The sequence below is a fragment of the Misgurnus anguillicaudatus genome, chromosome 5 (genome assembly GCF_027580225.2).
Source record: "Misgurnus anguillicaudatus chromosome 5, ASM2758022v2, whole genome shotgun sequence".
Classification (NCBI taxonomy): Eukaryota; Metazoa; Chordata; class Actinopteri; order Cypriniformes; family Cobitidae; genus Misgurnus; species Misgurnus anguillicaudatus.
This window is the reverse complement of record NC_073341.2, coordinates 38,502,025-38,523,081: the sequence shown is the minus strand read 5'-3', so window position 1 is coordinate 38,523,081 and position 21,057 is coordinate 38,502,025. Positions and strand designations below refer to the sequence as shown.

Below are 21,057 nucleotides of genomic sequence, written 5' to 3'. Positions count from 1 at the left end.
TATAAATATATATATATATATATATATATATATGAAGAGCTCAGATGCAAAACCTGCTAAGTGCATCTAGAATGATTTTTTGTTAGTTAGCATTTTTTATCAGACTCTTCTGCGGGGCGAAAAATTCAAAATATGTGTTCGGAGTGTCATGTGTGTTGCTCGTTTTTCAAAATATGTGTTTGTTGCGACATGTGAACCATGTGCATCACGTGTTTTGTCAAAATAAGTGCCTGCTGCACACGCGTCAAAACCGTTTATGATAAAGGAGACACTCACGTTCACAAAATACACCCAAGACACTCCCTTACACATGAGATTATCTGACAAATGTGAGCGTCTCTTTTATCATAAACCCTTTAGACACGTCTGCAGCAGACATCTATTTTGACAAGACAAGTGATGCACATAGGACCACCAGACGTGCAGAACACATATTTTGAAAACACAAGCAACACACATGACGGGCTACATACATGTTGTGACGAACTTCGCATCGTGTGCCCTTGGAAAAAAAAGAAGACACCGGCCGCCACTGGATGAACGTATGATACGTGTTAAGCGCATTCGTTTACAATCATTATCTTATATTATGATGGAGGTGGCGTTTAGCGGCTTTTTCATCTGAACTTTTCATATGGAATAATTGACAGCGGGCCATTGAATTATTTGAAAATAATGCACAACCAAGGTGGTAATGCGGCACGACACGAGTATGCATTATTTTCAAAAATTTTAACGGCCCGTCATCAATTAGTCCGCTTATACCACGGTTACCACAGACATTGCTCTGGTGGTTATTTTAAGACATTTGACAAGTCAGGTGTGCGTTTATCAAAAAATAATGCATACACATTGAAATTTTTTTCCCAAAGCATTTAACAGCCCCATCATATAAATACATGTATGTTTTTCAGTGTTTGTAGCGATTCTTTAATCTTGTTTGTAATCTTTCTTTTCCTATGCAATAAATGTTTTTTAACTGTATAAGATATTAAAACATTTTTTTGTTGCCTAAAATTTTTAAGTACAATTCAATTGCCTATACAAATAATTTTAACTTAATATTTAATTTTGTGACTATTAATGATTGCTGAAACATACTTTTAATAAACTTATTTTTTTACTTATTGTAAAAAGTGAAACTTGAATTCACTTAAAAACTTTCACGTCAATTGGTAACCCCTAAAATTTTAAGTTTTTTCAACAAAAAATTTTCACCTAAAGTGAGAAAATGTAAGTAGAATTTTTTTTTTAGATGTTACCAATTATTTTTTAAGTTAATCCAACTTTCACTTATTACAAATCACCCTACACAATGTAAAACACACTGTGAAAATATAACCTTGAGATCAATGTGAAATCTCATCTTTAGATTATCAGACTTAAAAATGGATTTCACAGATAGGGTCACAGCATATGCTGAAGTTATTTAAAGGATATTTCTACTGCGAAGCAAGACATGTTATAAATCTTGTGTGTTTTGATGGGTAGTTTTATTTACAACAACTTATGCATCTTTGTTTCATTGAGTACTTTACTTAAAATCTCGATGACAGACGTACTGTAGCCGTTTTTTTAAAGAGAAGTGTGAAGTCTCGCTTGGGTGCACTTTGGATACTGAACACAATCTCAGTATTGAAAGACGTTTGAATTGTAACGTTCGCACTTGATGTTGTGGTTGCGGTTTTTCTGTGGGACCATTGTGAGCATCGCGGCTTAATTAGTCTTCAGTGTGAGTTAACCGTTATGACAGAAAGTATGCAAATCCAACCCTTTCCATAGTACAATAGAGCAGGTCATCTACTCCTCTGCACTGATACACTTCAACGACTTCACTGTTCATATACCAAATTATTCATCCGACATTATTTGGTTATCATGTGAAAACACTTAATTAATAGTTTATTGTTTACAATAATCCAAAATAAGTTTTGGAAAACCCAGGCACGTTTTCACTGTAAAATATTTTCCTTGGCACTGAAAGTTGTCACTGGGGCAAAACCTTTTTTAAAAGTACACCTAAAGGAACATATTGGCACCATTACTAATGTTTGGCTCTCATGGCATCCATCACACGGTCCTTCCACAAACATACAAACTTTCCCATCCCCAACATCTCTGAGGCAATCACTTTTTCGGCCCATTCTTCAATTGACATGATTCTGTCCAACATACGTCAACTTAGACCGGGCCGATACGCAAATACCCCTGAATATCAGGGAATATGGGCTCTTGTCTCAGCTATGTTCAATAGTTGATGATGCTATCTGTGACACTGCCCCTCCCCTCCCTTCTCCTCCATCTGTTTCCATCTCTCAGGGTTGACCACACAGCTCTGCTCCCCTGGCTTCTAGTGGAGCCTCATTGTGCAACGCAGGCGGCTTCTGGTTTTCCGGACTCAAAAAAAAAGTGCAGAAGGGAAAGGGAGATGCACAGAAGGAGGTTGCATGCGAAGGCATGGGCCTCGCTCGTTTGTTTTTTTCATGAGGCACATCTTTCGCTTTTTTTGTCATTGGCTTCCTCCATTCAGGGTGAACCCGTGTTATCTGGTGTAGCGGGCAACATGGTAGGGGGAAATGGCACTGAATGACTTGGAGAGATTAGCAACCACAGGACAGGTCCAGCCAACACGGAGGCCTGTACGTTAGCGCTCACCAGCTTGGCTCGCTCGCAAACTCGCAAGCTCTTTTCCATGCGCAGAATGCACTGTGAAGGGCTAACTGCTTTTTTGAATCGCATTACCTATGTTATCTTCATATCTGCTCTGCCCAGGTGCATGGGTCAAAGCCCCCACCTGGTTGAGCATTAAAAATAAATGTGTAATGTGCAGAACGGCCAACAGGGAGACCAGTGTCTGGTCTGTTTAAATGGGAGTCTATGAAGCTGGTTGGCTGGTTTTAGCTGGTCACCCAGACTGGTTTTAGCAGGATTTAGAGAGCTTTTGGACACTTTTTAGCTAGTCTTAGCTGGTCAGGCTCGAAAACCAGCTGACCTACCAGATTGACCAGGCTAGAGGCTTGGCCAGCTTGGCTGGTGTAAGATGGAAGTAGATGGTTTAAGCTGGTCCCCCAGCCTGGCAAAGCAGTTTAAGATGGTCAGGCTGCTGACCTACCAGCTTAACCTGAGTGGGAGACCAGCTAAAACCGGCTTAGGCTGGTCTTTTCACTACAAAATAATAATATTAATCTACACAATATACATACTTCAAGTTACTTCAGGTAAATTGGTCCACGTTTTGATAGTCATCTCAATGTGAGCTGGTCTTTTCAGTAGGGCAGCTGTATACCCTTTTGAAAATTAACTGTTTTTTTTGTGGTAATAGTAACCATGTTTTTTGGTGTATTGATTATTAACAAAACCATGGTTTTACTACACTAACCATGGTCTTACTATGTTTTTTGAAAATATAACATAATTCGAATCACAAGCATTTCAGCTTTACAAAGATATACATGTTTAGCTTTTTGTTTTTGAGTTGTTGTATTTGATAAAGTTTTCTGTCAAATAATGTAGTGTCCCTCAGACGGTACACTGGAATTTTAAGTAACTGTAGTAAAACCATGGTTATTTTCTAAGCATGTTCGTTGTGTATAAATCGAGAAAATTTTGCAACAAAGAATTAATTTAGGCATTTACATACAATAAAACAAAACAAAACAGAACAAAAAACTTACAAAAGAATCAGGTTGTACCTGTGTAGATCTTCCGGTCAGTCGTGTCTCTCTCAGGTAACGTACGTAGATCACGTGTTAATGGTGAAAAGAGGGTAAAATACTTATTTAGTACTTATTAATGTATGGACGTGATGATAATATTTTATGTAAAAGTATTGGGCTTACAAAGTAAAATAAATAAATATAAAGTGCAAAACAACGTAATACAACTTACAAATAATATATATAATATATTCAAAAAATATATATTATCAAATTTCTTTTTGAAAATTATATGTGCAAAAAATCTTTTTTTAATTTGTTAAAAATTAACAATTTGTCGTAACATAAAAATAAAAGTTTCCTCAACACAGTTACATCCAGCGTCACTGACTTACAAAAATAAACAAGTAGAATAGAAATCAATCAAATATAAGTTATTTTATTTTTAATCACAATAAAAATCATCAGTTTTATTATTATTATTATTATTATTATTATGCTGCAAAAATTGGCCAGTTTGCGCACGAGCAAATCTATCACATGAAACATGTTACTTTTCTCAGCGCTAAATCAATGTAAACCAATCACAGTCGTTGTTGCTTATTCTGTGAAAGAAATGTTTAAAACTATTTTTTAAAAGTATCTAGCGCTTATTCTTAAATTGTATGCCGAATAATTGAAAACAGTCGTTTGAAACAGAATAAATATTTTAATAAGACCAAAAAAATCTCGTTTTTTGAAGGGGCAGGTTTGTGAGCCTCACTGCTCCCCCTAGAGGACACGTTCGTAAAGGAACTTCAATGGCGCGCAGCTAGCTACAGCTGTCAACTGCTAGCCTGTTAGCATTTCCAGACAAAAACATTGCGTTTTGTATATCTTCACTAATGAATATTAGTCGTACGATTGTGTTCGCTATGCTGTCCCTATTTCGGCACGGTCAGTCTTTACATTTGTGTCCGGTGCAGAGAATAAAAGCAGGGATTGAAACTTAAGAGCGCTGTGTGTGTGTGGTTGAGTCTTGAATCAATTTTGAATTTCAGTCTTATAGAAATCTGAATCTGCGACTGTGCATTTGTCCTATATCGCTTACACACGACTTATTTCTCAAAGCAGTAAGTAAATCTTATTATGCAGTTTTTTGTGAGTTATTTTACAGTACAATAGTCTTTAATGCAGCCATATCCTATCTGTCTATCTATATATCTGTTTATCTATATAGCCTATATGCAGTATATTTAAATATATAATAATTGCAGAGCTATTAATTCTGCAAAAAACATTTAACATCTATAATAAGTCAATTTTACAATGCAACTATTAATTCTACTATTTAATTGATCTATTCAAATACACAACCAGTTTTCCCAATTTGGGACATGAATCTGCTATAGATGTTTTGACACCTGTACTTGTATATCTTTGCTGTAGGCTCATAAAGACTTCCTGTCATGGATTCTGTACCAGATCTAAATGATTCGGGTGACTCCAAAGGTTCCACTCGATCTCCAAAAGGGACAGCAGAGAACCAAAGAAATGTTAGCGTAAGCGATCATCTATCATCCATTACCAAGACAGTTAACCATTCTTATTTTCTGTTTATGCAGTTTCTATTTGGCACCTGTCAGTCTATTGTGTGATGATGCATTCAGTGTGTCACACAAATAATCTCATTCACTAGTAAATAATCCACAGATATGTTTTGGAGTTTGCCCACTTGCTCTGTTTAGCACTTTCAAAACATGTCAAGCATTAAAGACATTATCAAACACTCATGAGTACATTTACATGACACTGGCGCGCTTCGCTCAGTTTATGAGTTTAAGATCGTAAGAGCGTAGACATAAATTCATCCAACTGTATCCAGACCTTTTTGTATTTTAAGACCTCTGTGCTCTTCAGAGAGACGACAGCAAGAAGAGCCTACAGGAGGCACGCAGGAAGGGGAAAATGGATCGAAGTAAAGCAGAGGAAGAGATGCGCAGTAAACTCCAAAACATGGTAAATATTTCATCGTAATCGCTGCTTGAATGAATCAAGAAATGTGCACTTCATATTACAGCTTTATTAGAAAGTCAAAAGGTTGGGTCACTTTCACTAAGCCTGCACAAATTTGTGTGTGAAATGTGCTTACGGACGCTTTAACGAAACGACAAAAGGCATGATTCAACAAAAACTTTCATACAAATTTTGTTTCTAAATGTATGCAAAAATGTAAGAACAACTTCGACCACACGTATGCATTAATCGTGAACCAGGAAAAAATATATGTAAGGAATAATTGACGGCGGGCTGTTGAATTATAAGAAAATAATGCACACTCAGCGTCGTGCCGTTAGACCGCTGGTGTGCATTTTTTTCGAAAAATTCAAAGGACCGAAGTCAACTATTCCGCTTATACCGCGGTTACCAAAAATATTGCTCTGGTGCCTATTTTTAAGACATTTTAAAGGTTAGGTGTGCAGTTATTGAAAAATAATCAACACCCATGGAACATTTCTCAACCAATCAGAATAAAGCATTCAACAGCCCCGTGGTATAAATAAAATGTATAACACAGATATATTATAGTTTTTTTAATGATTATTGCATACATGTGGTCTAAGTTGTTCGTACGCATGCTTAGTGAATGAGACCCATTGTGGTGGTTTCCTGGACAGGGATTAGCTTAAGCCAGGACTATACCTTAGTTTAATTAGGAAATATAACTAGTTTTAACAAACATGCCTTACTAAAAACATTTATTGTGTGCATTCTGAGGCAAAACAAAGGGCACACATGTATTTTAAGATATGTCAGTGCAAGTTGTTTTCAGTTTAGACAGTTCCATTAAAGTTTAGGATTTTATGCATTTTGATGTTATTGTGATTGCATTTAAAATTTTCAAGTAGTTTACTGTAAGATTAAACATTAAGATGTGTGTTAGTGTAAAGCAAAAAAACTTGAATATATTTACAAGATTCCTTTGCAGAATTTGCATGCTCAGAAATGAAGTGTGTGTCTCATATTTATCTGTTTTAGGATGTGCATGGTAAAACTAAAGCATCAGGAACCGGTCTTGTCTACGTGGATGCGTTTGTTCGCTATTACTGCCTCTGGGATGCCAGGTGATGCTTTATTCATTCATCACTGATTCAGTATTTCTATTGGTTACATGCATGTTAGATAAGAATATTATGATATGATATATAAATACAGCCTCCTTTTATGTACTGTATGTATGTTTTTGTAAAGGAATAGAATGCACGTTTATTTACAGATGTCAAAAATAATGTCAGTTTTGGTATTTTAAATCGATAAAAGCAAAACTACTCTGTGGTTGTGCTTTTTAATTGGAGTTATTATATAACATAAGCTTATAAGTTGTCTTGTTGTGACAGTCACCCTGAGCGTCCTGAGAGAGTTGCTGTTGTAATGGATACGCTGGATAAAGAGGGGTTGCTGTCGCGATGCATTCGGGTCGAGGTAAAGTACTGTAGTAATTTTGTTATGTAAAGGATAATGTATAGGCAGCAGGTTGTTATCACAGAAATAAGCCCCGACAGTGTGATCAGGACCTGACGCGAAGCGGACATTGAAGGGGCTTATTTCACGATAACAACCTGCTGCCTTATCCTGCTTATTACACTTCATAAGTAAGGTAAGGAACATTAAATATTGATTTAAAATATATTATTTAGTTATTTTTAACAAATGCAGACCTGCCACAAAAACCCATTTACTTTAGGTTTTAAGATAAGATGAGACGTTCAAATGTCACAAACACTATTTGGTTTAATCATTTGTAAATATAATGTCATATATGGGTGATTCTCACGAAATCCGTGTCCAGCATCAGAATTTTTAAAAAGCCCTTGAAGCCAATTTTTTGCACATATAAGATTAAGGTCTGAACTTACTATACCCATTATTTTAAGAGGATTTAAAACATATTTCCTATAAAATTATTAAAATTTTTTAGATTATCATTATAAAATTATCATTACCGCAACAAGATATTACATTAAATATATGCATTTACAAACTCATGTTTCGGTAATAAGAACTAAAAAGTTGTCTAGGTACTATGACAAACAAAATTTTAACTTTTATCTTGAGAGAAAAAATACGAACTGCTTACCTGGTAACCATCTTGAGTGTCACAGTCAATTATGTCCCTTCCAACAATTTTCTTTTTGAAAATGTTAGTTCCTTGAGGGCTTAAACAATTATTGAAAATGGTTGCGGAGCATGAGAAATTGTCTTGGACACATTTATATTCGTTATACATTTACCAATGATCACCAAATACCTCATGTTTCTTTACTGTAAATGTTTAGAGTATAACATGCACTGAAGCTTTTGATTTTTTTATGATAAATATTTCCATGTCAAAGAACCCAAATCCAGTCATGGACACGTTGCGGTAATGAAAATGTTCCCCTTAAATGTGGAAAAAACAACAAAATTGGTTTCTATGATGTCATTTGAAATCATGTGCAAAATTGTACATGAAGAGATGTTTGAAACTGTATGCTTCTTATTTTGATATTCTTACTTTGCATTTACTTTTTTTATCAAAATGTTTCATGCCACCTCATAAGTCTAATTTCGCGAGAATCACCCAGATGTTATTAAAAGACATATTTAGGCATGTAATAATGTTCTTTAATGTTTGTGTTTCAGGCCAGAGCAGCGTCGGAAGATGAGCTGTTACTCGTTCATACGTATGTAAATATTTACTTCATGCATACGTCAGACACTTTTGACTTGCAGTGCATTTAAGCAATACATTAAAACCATAGCAATGTTACAAAAAACTGTAACTCGAGCTCATTGCGTGTACTTTTATGGTTGTACATCTGTTGTGTATGTGCAGGAAGGAGTACATAGACCTGATGAGATCCACACAGAAAATGGCGTACGAAGAACTGAAGACCCTTGCTGATAAATATGACTCTGTCTATCTGCATCCCGTACGTCTATGACCTTGAATGTGTTTGATGTTTTTTTCGGCTTTGTGTTAAAAACTTTTTTTACCATGGCAAATGTTTAGTGCCAAAGCTCTGTTGGCCTTTATACAAACGGTTGTAATGTGGCTGTGTGTGTGTTTGTGGCCACACAGGAACTTTTCGCTTCAGCTTGTTTGGCGGTGGGATCGGTTCTCCAGATGGTGGATAAGGTGATGACATCACAACTACGTAACGGCTTTTGTGTCGTCAGGTTGTACGGCGCTTCCTTTTGTCCTACTAGATAACGAAATAACTAATCTTTTTATACTGATTCTGTTTATTTTGGTACACACAGGCCTCCAGGACATCATGCTCACATCGATCAGATGAACGGTTACTGTATGTTTAATAATCTGGCCATAGCTGCACGCTACGCTCAAAAACGGCACGAAGTGGAACGGTAAGAGATGACCACTTTCAACACGTGCAATATTTTAAAAATTGCGGTTTAGTGATCTTCAGTTTGACCTGCCCAAAATGTTTCCTTCACAGAGTTTTGATTGTGGATTGGGACGTGCATCACGGACAGGGAATCCAGTATATTTTTGAACAGGATCCCAGGTATACCTGTGCTTTTTATTTGATAGTCACGGAAGCATCACACGAATGTCACAATGGCATCGTCTCATCTCCATCCTTTCTTTTTGCATGCCAGTGTGCTGTATTTCTCAGTGCACAGATATGAAGACGGTACATTTTGGCCGCACCTCAAAGAGTCGGTGAGCAGCTCTGTAGGTTCAGGAGCGGGACAGGGCTACAACATCAATCTACCCTTGAACAAGGTAAATACAGTAAAACCAACCATAAAACTGCTTGTTTTTACAATTCGTATGTTGAGCTTCTTATTTACGTGCCAGAGTTTTCTCAAACTATTTCACACGAGTCATTTTTGCATACATTTACATTTAGTCATTTAGCAGATGGATTTTCCAAAGCGACCTACAAATAAGGAAATCAATGGACACAGTCACACAAAAAAGGGCAGCAGTGCCTAACCTAACGCAGTACACAACACAGTTTTTTTTTGCATATACAAAGACGTTATGCCGAGATTGTTTAATATACATCTTAAAGGTACAGTAACAGAAACGGCCTGTTTAATTCTAAAAGGCTGAAAATCAAACTAAACTATGACATTTGCATTATCAAGAAATAAAATGATCAGGAGAGACTTGAATCCAGGTCTGTTTATAATGACATCTGATTTTTTGTACTTTAGACAGGAATGGAAGATGGAGACTATGTGGCGGTTTTCCAGCAGGTCCTCCTGCCTGTGGCGTATGAGGTATAAACAGATCTCAGATCTGTCACATGAACATCTTATTAAATGCTTGCTGTTTGTTTAAGACTAATAAAGATCTTGTGTGTGTGCTGTAGTTTCAGCCTCAGCTGGTGTTAGTGGCAGGAGGTTTTGATGCTGTGATCGGAGACCCAAAGGTGTGTAACGGATTTAAAGGGCACCTATTATGCACCATCCACTTTTACAAGTCAGTGTGTGAATACAAAAACCCTAAAAAAAAAGGTCTCATTAGACATGGCGTTTTGATTCTCTTGTTAATGTGATGTCACACTGATAAAGCCCCACCAACACACACACATGGACAACCGGTACTGCATTACCATAGTTTCTGCCCTCGGTGAGTTGTACGCTGTCCGCTATATCTCAATAGCGAGATACTATTGTCTCAGACTATATTTACAGGAATCAGATCTATTTTAATTGAAAGCTCACTGTCTCTTTTGTGAGAAGGGAGTGAGAAGCAGTAGCTCATTTACATTTAAAGGTACAGACACGAAAACAGCATGTTTTTGCTCTCACCCAAATAGGGGCATTTTTGACATGCTATAACAATTGATCTGTGGGGTATTTTGATCTAAAACCTCACAGACACATTCTGGGCACACATGAGACTTATATTCCATCTTGTAAGTTGCGCATAATATGTGCTCTTTAATATTCAATGCTCTCTCGTTTTACTGAATAATCTAAAATCTGTACTCGCGTGTTTGCAAATAATCTGAAATAATAATGAATTAATCTGTATGCTATAATTTACATATCTATTATATAACATGCAGTGTTATCGAGGTGATTTGTTTAAAATGTTTGCTTTCTACGTCTAGGGTGAGATGCGAGTGAGTCCGCAGTGTTTCTCTATTCTGACCCACATGCTGAAAGGCCTCGCTCAGGGGCGTCTCGTGATGTCTTTGGAGGTAAAATCATGTTATGCAAATATAATAAAAGTTTAAAAGTGTTAATTGTTTTTTTAAAAACTCTTTCTCTCTTAGGGTGGATATAACCTGGAGTCTACTGCCGAGGGTGTTTGTGCGTCTGTGAGGTCACTTCTGGGTGACCCTTGCCCTCACCTGTCCTCACCTGGTGCCCCGAGCGAAAGGTGAATAAACTGAGAAACTCATCATGGCGTATGTTACTGATTTCTCCGTTTCATCCTGTTGACTTTGATGTCTTGTTTTGTTGCAGTGCACTGAAATCCATCTCTCAGACCATCTTAGACTTGTATCCATTCTGGAAGAGTCTTCAGACGTTTGGTAACTGGTGCATGTTCTGTCATCTATTCCTTATTCATCTGACAAATAAATAAACTTAATTTGCATAAGATTGACAAATTGTTTATTCATGTGAACGTGTGCTTGTCGATGTACAGAGGGCGGTCCTCTATCTGATGTCACGCCCCATCCCGCTCCAGTTTGTGCAGAGGTGCAGATTTCTTCCACTGTCACCGGATTGGTTTATGACCAGAAAATGATGCTCCATCACAACATGTGGGATAGGTGAGAACCAAGCTGGGCTGATTTACATAATCATGCATATTTATGACGTGGAAGAAAAGCATCGCTTGATAATATACAGTAAATGTGTAATATAACTATATCTATATTCCCACAGTCATCACCCAGAGCTCCCTCAAAGGATTTCCCGAATCTTTTCTCGTCACGAGGAGTTGGGACTGCTCTCACGTTGCCATCGGATACCGGCTCGCTTAGCAACAGAAGAAGAGCTTGCACTTTGCCATAGGTGAAATGCATCTTAACTCATTCACTGCCAGCCATTTTTTGAAAAGTTGCCTGTCATCTAAAAATATATAAACATACAAATATATCAAATGAAAGAACAGACCCTCTGCTTTTAAACAAACACTATACAAACAAACAAAATGAGTTAAACCATTTCATTCTATCTATATTTTTTTACTCTGCAAAAAGCTAAAATAATTGCATTTTTGTGAAGGAATTTTGTTAGAGGTCAGATTTAGAAAAATTATCAAAACATACACGGAGTTTAAAATTAGTAAATAACGTTTTGGGTTCAGTTTTTTCATAAATTGGGTAAGTCCAATAAGTAATTACGGTATTGCAGATTAACATAAAAATTATTCAGAAACACATTTTTTATGCAAATGTTTTTTGAAAAACTATAGCGTGAGCACGTGAAAAACGATCGCGTGAGCACGTGAAAAACGATCGCGTGAGCACGTGTGCACGTGAAACTAAACTTTAAAAAAAAATTCTGCACATGAAGGTTTCGCGTGAGCACATAAAAGTTTCACGTGAGCACATGAAAGTTTCATGCGAGCACGCCAGAGTTTCACGTGAGCACGCCAGAGTTTCACGTGAGCACGCCAGAGTTTCACGTGAGCACGGCAAAGTTTCACGGGAGCACGGCAAAGTTTCACGGGAGCACGCGAAACTAAACTTTAGATTTTTTTTACTCCAATGTCACCTTAGGGGTTCGGTAATAACTCGTCAATGGCGGGGAATAAGTTAATGAGTTACCGCATTTTTATATATACGAATAATGTATTCATTTGCATGATTAACATGAAAGTTTTACAGTATAGTAATTTCTCGGGTCGTCTTTTTGTTTCTTATTTCAGTTCTAAGCACATCAACACTATAAAGAGCACAGAAGACATGAAACCCAGAGATCTTCACCGACTGGGGAACGAGTATAACTCAATTTTCATCAGTAATGAGAGTTATAAATGTGCCCTGTTGGCAGCCGGTGCCTGTTTTAACTCCGTGCAGGCCATTCTCACAGACCAGGTCTGTATAAAGGTTCTTCATTGCATCGTGTTTAGATATTTAAGTACCCTAACATTTGTTTTTCATCATGCAGGTGAGAAACGGTGTGGCTATAGTTCGTCCTCCTGGTCATCATGCAGAGAAAGACAAAGCCTGTGGCTTTTGCTTCTTTAACACGGCTGCTGTGACGGCACGCTACGCCCAGAGCATCACCAACCAATCCCTGCGTGTCCTTATCCTCGACTGGGATGTGCACCATGGAAACGGCACCCAGCACATGTTTGAGGAGGACAACAGGTATTATATCCAACCTTTGTTTAGATTACAAACTCTGCATAATTTGACTTCATGTGGTGCATTCCGGGATTTTTTTTTTAAGAGATTTCGAACTTCACTTGTCATTTATCTTGTAAAAACTCATAGTGATGTCATTCATTCAGTGTGTTTCTTATCCTCCAGTGTGCTATACATCTCCCTGCATCGCTACGAGGATGCAACGTTCTTCCCCAACTCAGAGGATGCTGACTATGATCAGGTGGGACGGGGGAAAGGTAAAGGCTACAATGTCAACATTCCCTGGAACGCTGGAAAGATGGGAGATGCCGAGTACCTTGCAGCTTTCCATTATCTAGTGATGCCGATAGCCAGAGAGGTAAAACACACACACACCCTTAAAAAACTTTCACTACATGTGCTCATCTTTATTTAGTGATCACAAACACACTGTTTAATGTTTAGCCCTGTAAAAAAAAAAAATATTTAACCTTTTATATGTTGTTGTAGGAGTCCTCTAATGCAAAAATCATTGGGTTTTTACATTTTGATAAGTTTTTATGGAAATGTTGTAATATTACAGAATATTGGGCCAGAATTGCTGTGATTTCACTCATTGTCTGAACAAATGTTAACAATATCTAAGAGTTACTCTGCAGGGTGTACTGCTTATGTACCCTAATAATAGTATCCTATATATCCATATACATAATCACACAATACATAATAACCAGACAAAACCATATTTTTATGAAAAATAATGTATTATAAAAATATGCTCAGTTTGTATTTACAAAACCAGATAAACTGAAAGAAAACTGGTATTTACTGTATTTAATGTTCAATGATAGTAATCCCATTTTGTTGTTTATGAAAACTTCTCATTGGTGTTTTCTGTGATCATGTCTTCTGCCGCAAACCTTCAGAGGTTCTCCAGTGATATATGAAAGGAGATGCCAATAACAGAAATATCAGTATTGAGAGTAATAAAATCCTTTTTCAGACAGTAATACCTGTAATGGGGCAAGGTCTGTGTTCATGAATGGCTTGGTTTTGTTGGCGTCATGACCACATTATCCTCATATGGACAAAGTTTTTGATTTCTCTTTTATAGTTGAGAGGCATCACCACATTCCTTCTCATCAGTTATATCAGAGTCCCATCTCAAAAACACTTTTTTCAAATTTAGATGATATAAATGACATCATACCACATTGTAGATAAGACAGCCATGGCTGATAGAATTCTGAAATAAAAAAACACACTGATTATTTTAATGCTTATTAATCTTGATGCAAATAATTTCCAATCACATTTCTACATTTCAAAGGATTCACCCATTCCACAGAATTCACCAATACTGTCTAGAAAGCTTTTTGTCCTCTGTTTATAATGCTAATATCATCTATGCCCCCCACCCCACATTCCAAAACATTATCAACTGGCCCTCATGCAGCAAACAGATATTTGAGCAAACAAAACCCAGACAAGATAACAGGACGAGCTAAGATTATTTTATAAACAATAAGATACAAATAGTTTCAAATATTGGCGCATAAATACTTTCAAATTCTCAAATAAATTATTGATTTCCTATAAACTTGTTAAATAATCTTAAAACTTTGATTAAAACTCAAAATAGACATTTAACATCAATATTATATTTTGTTGCTACAAAAAAGTAAATTTTTAACAGTTTAGAAGAACAGCAAATTCATGTAATGTGCAAGGTGCACAGGTACATTTTGTCACCATTCAGACCCAATGTTGTAAAACAAGCTTAAAATCTTATATAATCATAACATTCAGCTGTATGTTAAAATCTGCATGATCTAGACACATAACTAATCACAGAAAAAATATTTTAGGCATTTTACTTACATGATTGTTGATTTATTTAGTCCAGTAAAAAAGGTTATGTTCCTCAAGGCAGTTTTGCAGGTTTTGTAAGTTTACGTCCAGGAAAGCAAACCTATTTACAAAGTCTACCATTCAAAATCATTGCAGGGTCAAACATTAGGACTTTTTAAGTTGTGTAAATGTGATTTTAAAACATGTACAGGTATACTTTATTAGATTTTAAACTGATGTTGTAATATTGCAACCGAGGGTTTTACAGGGTTAGTCATGCTAAATACTGGGTTGTAGTTTGCTCCAGATCTGGTGCTGGTGTCTGCTGGGTTTGACGCGGCGCGGGGCGATCCGTTAGGGGGGTATCAGGTCACCCCAGAGGGTTACGCTCATCTCACCCACAAGTTAATGAGTCTGGCAGCAGGAAGAGTGCTTGTCATACTAGAGGTGAGTTTTTCACATGTATTTAATTTCCAAATGCAATATTTTGTGAAGTGTTTACCCACCCATAAAAAAATATTTTTGCACATTCAGGTAAGATGCAATTAAGTAATTCTGTCATGCATAAAATTTTTTGACCTCATTTCTTCAAATTTTTTATATAAAGTAACATTGCAAACAATTTATGTTATCTATTGTCAAGCAAGTACAATTTTTGTTAATAACTCGGCAGTCACAATTATCTGTTAATGGTGGGCCAAAAATGGACCTGGGTGATCATTGATCAACTCTGTCTTTATGGATGTTGTCTTATAGTATTTTAAAAAGGTCCTGTTTTACCACAGGGAGGATATAACCTCAACTCCATCTCTGAATCCATGTCCATGTGCACCAGTATGTTACTTGGTGATTCCCCTCCTGCTCTGCCTGACCTGTCTCATCTCCACCCCAACGCCGCTGTCACCATTAATAATGTCCTGCGTGCTCACGCCCCCTACTGGAGCTCGCTGAGAATACAGCGTGAGTTTGCACAGAAATGGGGTGGGGGCACAAATGTGACACAAGGTTATCAGTACAAGTCAAATTTGATATTCATTTCTATATCAGCTTCCAGAGTCTCTCCGTTTGTCTTTGCCGTCTCCTAAACCAAAAGGCAAGCGGACGTCAGTTGGTAAAAGTAAGAAATCTCCTCGTCAGTCCAATCCTGCTCAGAGTCCCAGACATCAGACACCGCAGCATCACTCGACTCCGCCCTCTGCCGCCCTCGATGACCTCACTGAGGGCATGCTGTCTTTGGATCTCAACACGAGTGTCTCGTCTAACCCCAGCCCGGCGTCGGTTCCCATCGGTGGAGCCAGACGTAAAGTAAAACCACAGAGGGAATCATCAGGCCAGATGTCAGATTCACCCGTGAAGCTGTCTGCAGACAACACCAAAGATAAAGATGACACAAATGCAGAAACTGCTGCCGTGACAGCAGAAGCACCTGTAAGTATTCTGTAATCGGTATAGCTTACTAAAGTACAAAATTATATACCTTACAATTTACTCACCGTCGTGCCATCCCAGAAGACTTACAAATGAATAATTTTGTATTAAAATACTCTCTTACCTTCATATATCAAATAGTCAACATGGCGAAGCTCCAATAAGCACATACATCATCATTAAAATAATGTGGGTTATTACATGTGACCCTGTCTGTGATATCCAGGCTAAAGTCTCATCATCTAAACGGGTACCTCAACCCATACCTTGCTCTCATTGGCTGTAGCTCAATGTGATACGTGACATCACAGGATGTCGAGACAGACGACATCTTTAACACGACATTACTCAGTCAATATTAAAGATATTAAGGTTATATTTACACAGAATTATGTTCTTTATAATACATAGGATGATTTTATGTAGAAAACAGTAAATCACAAAAATTATTTTATTCTGAAGTGAAACGATGTGGCATCATGAGTAAATTTTTAAAGAAATTTTAATTTGTGTCACACTTAGCAGTTAGCGCCATGTTAATATGGAAGTTTTTTCCTGCAAATTTTAAATTAATTCATTAAATGATCAAATAAAAAATAAAATCGCAAAATATGTCCGAAAATTAAAAAAATTAAATGCTTAAAATCAAAGTAAACATTTTTTTTCAAGATGATAATGCATCTTTCCTGCCAAATTGAATATATTTTCAATACAATTTCGAGGCAAAAAAAATTAAAAGGCAAATGTAAAAAAAGAAGTAAAAGATTACTTTTTAAGAGGCATTTATTAATGCTCACACAATAATAGTGACAAAAAAACATATTAAAATTGTAAAGTTCAATTTTAATTTCATGGTCTCTTATATCTAATAGTTTTCATTTTTGTTTTCATATTTATTTTCAACTATTCAAAATTCTATATTAATCAGTGAGTGGATTTTACTTGGAGTTTGTCTATAGCAGTGTCGCCAACTTAGCAACTTTGTTTCTACATTTAGTGACTTTTAGACCCATTTAGATGTGAAAAATAAGCTAAAAATAAATTTAAAAAATGCATTTTATTAATGCTCACGCAATAATAGTGACAAAAATCTAATCAAAATGTACATTTCAATTTTAATTTTATGTTCTCTTTTATTTAATTCTTTTTTTTTCATTCAAGCTAAGGTTCAACCAAACAGTTGCTAGTTTTGTCTAAATGGGTCTAAAAGTCGCTAAATGTAGCAATAAAGTATCAATAAAGTTGCTAATTTGGCAAAACTGCTTCAGACAAACTCCATACAAGTTAAAAATGAAAACCGAATTAAATAAAAGAGAACATAAAATTCAAATTGAACTTTACATTTTAATTAGTTTTCTGTCAATATTATTGGGTGAATATTAATAAAATGCATTTTTAAATGTATTTTTAGCTTCTTTTTTCATGTTCGTCTTTAAATTTTAATATTGGTAGTCTTGCCTCGAAATTGTAGTGAAAATAAAATGTCAAATGATCAATTGCGTTTTATTTTTATAATTTGGCAGGGAAGATGCATTATCACCTTAAAGGTGCAGTGTGTAATTTTTAGAAGGATCTCTTGACAGAAATGCAATAAAATATACATAACTAGATTATTAGGGGTGTATAAAGGCATTACATAATAAACTGTTATGTTTTTATTACCTTAGAATGAGACCTTTTTATCTACATACACCGAGGGTCCCCTTACATGGATGTCGCAATTTTGTGCCACCGTGTTTTTACAGAAGCCACTAGCGAACAACCTTTTTTTTACTAGGTTGTCTCAGACGATGAGTTTCAAAAGCAAGGGGTCAGCTGTGGACTGGCGTTAGTTGCAATTCGCAACCTCATCGATGTCACTATAATTTACACACTGCACCTTTAAACATTAAATAGTTTAATTTAATGTTTTACGTGTTATTTTAGCATTTAATTTTCAATTCTGGATTTTGCGTTTTTTGTTTTGTTAATTTATTTATTTAAAATTGGCTGAAAAACTGATTTGAAAAATGAAACAGTTAAAGTGTAAATGGTGTCATTGTCATCTGTTTCATGATTTATAGATGCTGAAGGCTGAGGCCACGGTTGATTCAGGTGCTGTGGAGGACCAAGAGCCTTCTGCACCGCAGGGAGCTTGTGGTTACACAGAAAAATCTGTGTTTGAGCTCGTGTGTGGAGCACAAGACACGGACGGGGTAAAGAGTCTGAATCCTGACTAATGATGTGTGTAATGTAATAGCAGAGGGCTAGATTTCCTGTTTTTAATCTCTGCTCTCTATCCACTCCACTCATTATTGCAAATGTGAATTTGAGTGCTGATCTAATTGTGTGGCTTTTGTTGCCAGGAGACGATGTACGTGGTGGATCCGTTGTCATGGTGCCCACACTTGGAGTCTGTGCGGCCCGTGCCTGCAGGTGGCATCGACGTCTTCCTCCCGTGTGAAGAGTGTGGTGGGGACGCTGAGAACTGGATCTGTCTCTTTTGCTACAAGGTTACCATGGATTCTCACGCAAACTATGTTTACACAACGATGATGAAGTAAAAATTGTGATATGTTACATTAAAATAGGAGTTTTTCACAGATCAGGCTAAAAATATTGTATTATGCATGCCAGGCCAGTAGATGGCGATGTTACTTCGTAAAGAAACGCAATGCACCTGTGCATAAACACGTACTTACGATACAGTTTATAGAGTCTGTGTATCTGAGGGTTTCCAGGGGTCCTTAAAGTTTGTGGGGGGAAAATTCAAGGCCCTGGGAGGTTTTTGAAAATATACAAATATAGATACAGGTCATTGAAAGTGCTTGAATCTATTTTATGCAAGAAGTTTTCTGGAAAAAAATCCATATTATTTCCTGTGTAGTGTAGGATAATATCATAAAAATTCTAGACTTTTAAACACAAGTGCTAAACTTTTCAATTTAAATGCTTATATCTTCCGTATGAGAATGTTGATTCATACCAAAATGCTTTTTTGCATAGTTGTGTTTGACACATGAAAATGTCTCGGGTTACGTATGTAACTGTTGTTCCCTGAGAAGGGAACGAGACGCCGCGTCTCCCTTGCCATACTTCCTGCATCCCTGTAACGCCGTCTTTGGCAATATTTCAGTTAGCGATATACTTTCAGGCTCCCGCGTCACCTCACCATTGGTTGAATTTAATGTACACATTCAGACGCATTTACCCCTGGAAGCATCGCCAAAGTGTCACAGTAGTGACGCACCGCAAGTTCCCTCAAAAGGAAACTGTAACACTGTATCTTTAAAGGTAACACGATGTAACCTTGCTCTCACTTGAAATGTGTCCCCACATTTAGTCCTTGAATTTAAGGGTGTTGCACCTGGAAAGTCCTTGAAAGGTCCTTGAATTTGAAGTTAAGGTGTGGGAACCCTGTTATCTGAAATCTGATAGCGTTGTATGATTACAGAGCCAACAAACACAAGCAATGCTAGCACATCTCTTGACAGAAATGCACACATAACTTTATTATCAGTGGTGCATAAAGACCTTACATTAAAATGAGTCGTTTTTATCTACATACACCGCAGTCCCTTTACATGGAAGCCCCCATAATTCTACAGTAGCCCTGAACGGACAAACACAATCTACACACTGGTCCTTAATTACATTTTTGCTTTTATTTTTGGCAGTCAATGTTTCTCCTCTTATTTGTAGATCAGATGTAAGAGTTTTGTTTTTCTTTTTCAGGTGCTCTGCGGGCGTTACGTAAACCAGCACATGGTGACACACGGGCAGGTGTCAGGTCATCCTCTGGTCCTGAGCTTTGCTGACCTTTCAGTCTGGTGCTACGCCTGTGAGTCGTACATCCATAACCAGGTGGGTTCTGCTCGATATGAAATAATTTCTGTTTGCTTTCACATGTTGGATTAATAGGTCTGCCTGCTGTGTTAGTTGCCGATACCATCTCTGTCCCTCACACATTCTCTCTGTTTTTCAAATTTGTTTTTATACGCAGGTGCTCTATGAAGTCAAAAACGCTGCTCATCTTGTAAAGTTTGGAGAGGAGATGGCTCCTTTCAGCTAAACCAGCAGACAGGATTTATAGCAAGGCAAAGCAAAGGAGAGATGTGTTTGTTATTATGAGTTTTCCCTGTTCACGTGTTTTCCTCACTTACATTCTCTTAATTTTTTGTCATATTTCTGGAATATTGTACTTCATAAATTGTAATTGTGCCAAATGAGGTATTTTGCAAAAATACTTCTTTTAAATCTTTCTTCACATTTGTTTTCTAAAATCAGTGTTTTAAATGTCTTTGCAAATCCATGTATTTAGTTCATGTTTGATTTTGTTTTATTTACAGTGCCTTGTTTTTTTTTTTTCAAAAACAATAATTGACTTCTAGCACGGTGCTAAGATCACAGTTTTTAACCAGCCAGGTTTTCGGGATTTCGAATGACAATTTATGCATAAAACTAACAACGGAGTACTGTTTGGAGTTCATGTTTTATTCTTCAAATTTTGGAAATTCACCTCCTTAATATTAATGCAATATACTGTGCAATATTTCCTATAACGGTTTGTGTGTATCCAAGTTATTTTCTGTTACTTAAATTTTTGCTTTTGTTAATTTTGCACAAGTATAGGAACAATTTTGTGCTCTTATGTCATCTAAAAATGACTTTTGGTAACTCTTACTTTGTAACTTTTGGTACTCGATGCAATAGAAATAAAAACCTGTCCAGTGTTCTTATAAATCTGTTTATTTTAGGTGGCTCATAAATAATTCACCTTGAAATAAAAAGAAATGACATTTTTGGTGTAAATTTAGACTATTTTTATACTCTGGTTG

The 21,057-nt window shown here is 36.6% G+C and overlaps 1 protein-coding gene across 1 annotated transcript; it reads left to right on the top strand.

Annotated features, from left to right (window-relative positions):
* The first annotated feature begins 4,401 nt into the window (after positions 1-4,401).
* hdac6 (histone deacetylase 6) lies at positions 4,402-21,031 on the top strand. The gene is made up of 28 exons (XM_055168550.2): positions 4,402-4,768; positions 5,085-5,191; positions 5,556-5,654; positions 6,675-6,760; positions 7,034-7,118; positions 8,319-8,359; positions 8,512-8,608; positions 8,758-8,855; positions 8,940-9,044; positions 9,137-9,205; positions 9,300-9,426; positions 9,864-9,929; positions 10,022-10,081; positions 10,769-10,858; positions 10,934-11,040; positions 11,127-11,194; positions 11,311-11,437; positions 11,553-11,681; positions 12,541-12,709; positions 12,783-12,985; positions 13,148-13,340; positions 15,110-15,259; positions 15,598-15,772; positions 15,861-16,240; positions 18,304-18,435; positions 18,586-18,732; positions 19,955-20,083; positions 20,223-21,031. The coding sequence occupies exons 2-28, from the start codon at positions 5,105-5,107 to the stop codon at positions 20,289-20,291; spliced, it is 3,288 nt and encodes a 1,095-aa protein (XP_055024525.2). The 5' UTR covers positions 4,402-4,768; positions 5,085-5,104; the 3' UTR covers positions 20,292-21,031.
* Positions 21,032-21,057: the final 26 nt, after the last annotated feature.

Bases quoted from the DNA above. Each gene is read 5' to 3' on its own strand.
- hdac6 (XM_055168550.2), top strand. From the start codon at position 5,105: ATGGATTCTGTACCAGATCTAAATGATTCGGGTGACTCCAAAGGTTCC. The intron at 9,045-9,136 runs GTAAGAGATGAC...TTTCCTTCACAG, and splicing joins AAACGGCACGAAGTGGAACG to AGTTTTGATTGTGGATTGGG. The intron at 10,859-10,933 runs GTAAAATCATGT...TTTCTCTCTTAG, and splicing joins GTCTCGTGATGTCTTTGGAG to GGTGGATATAACCTGGAGTC.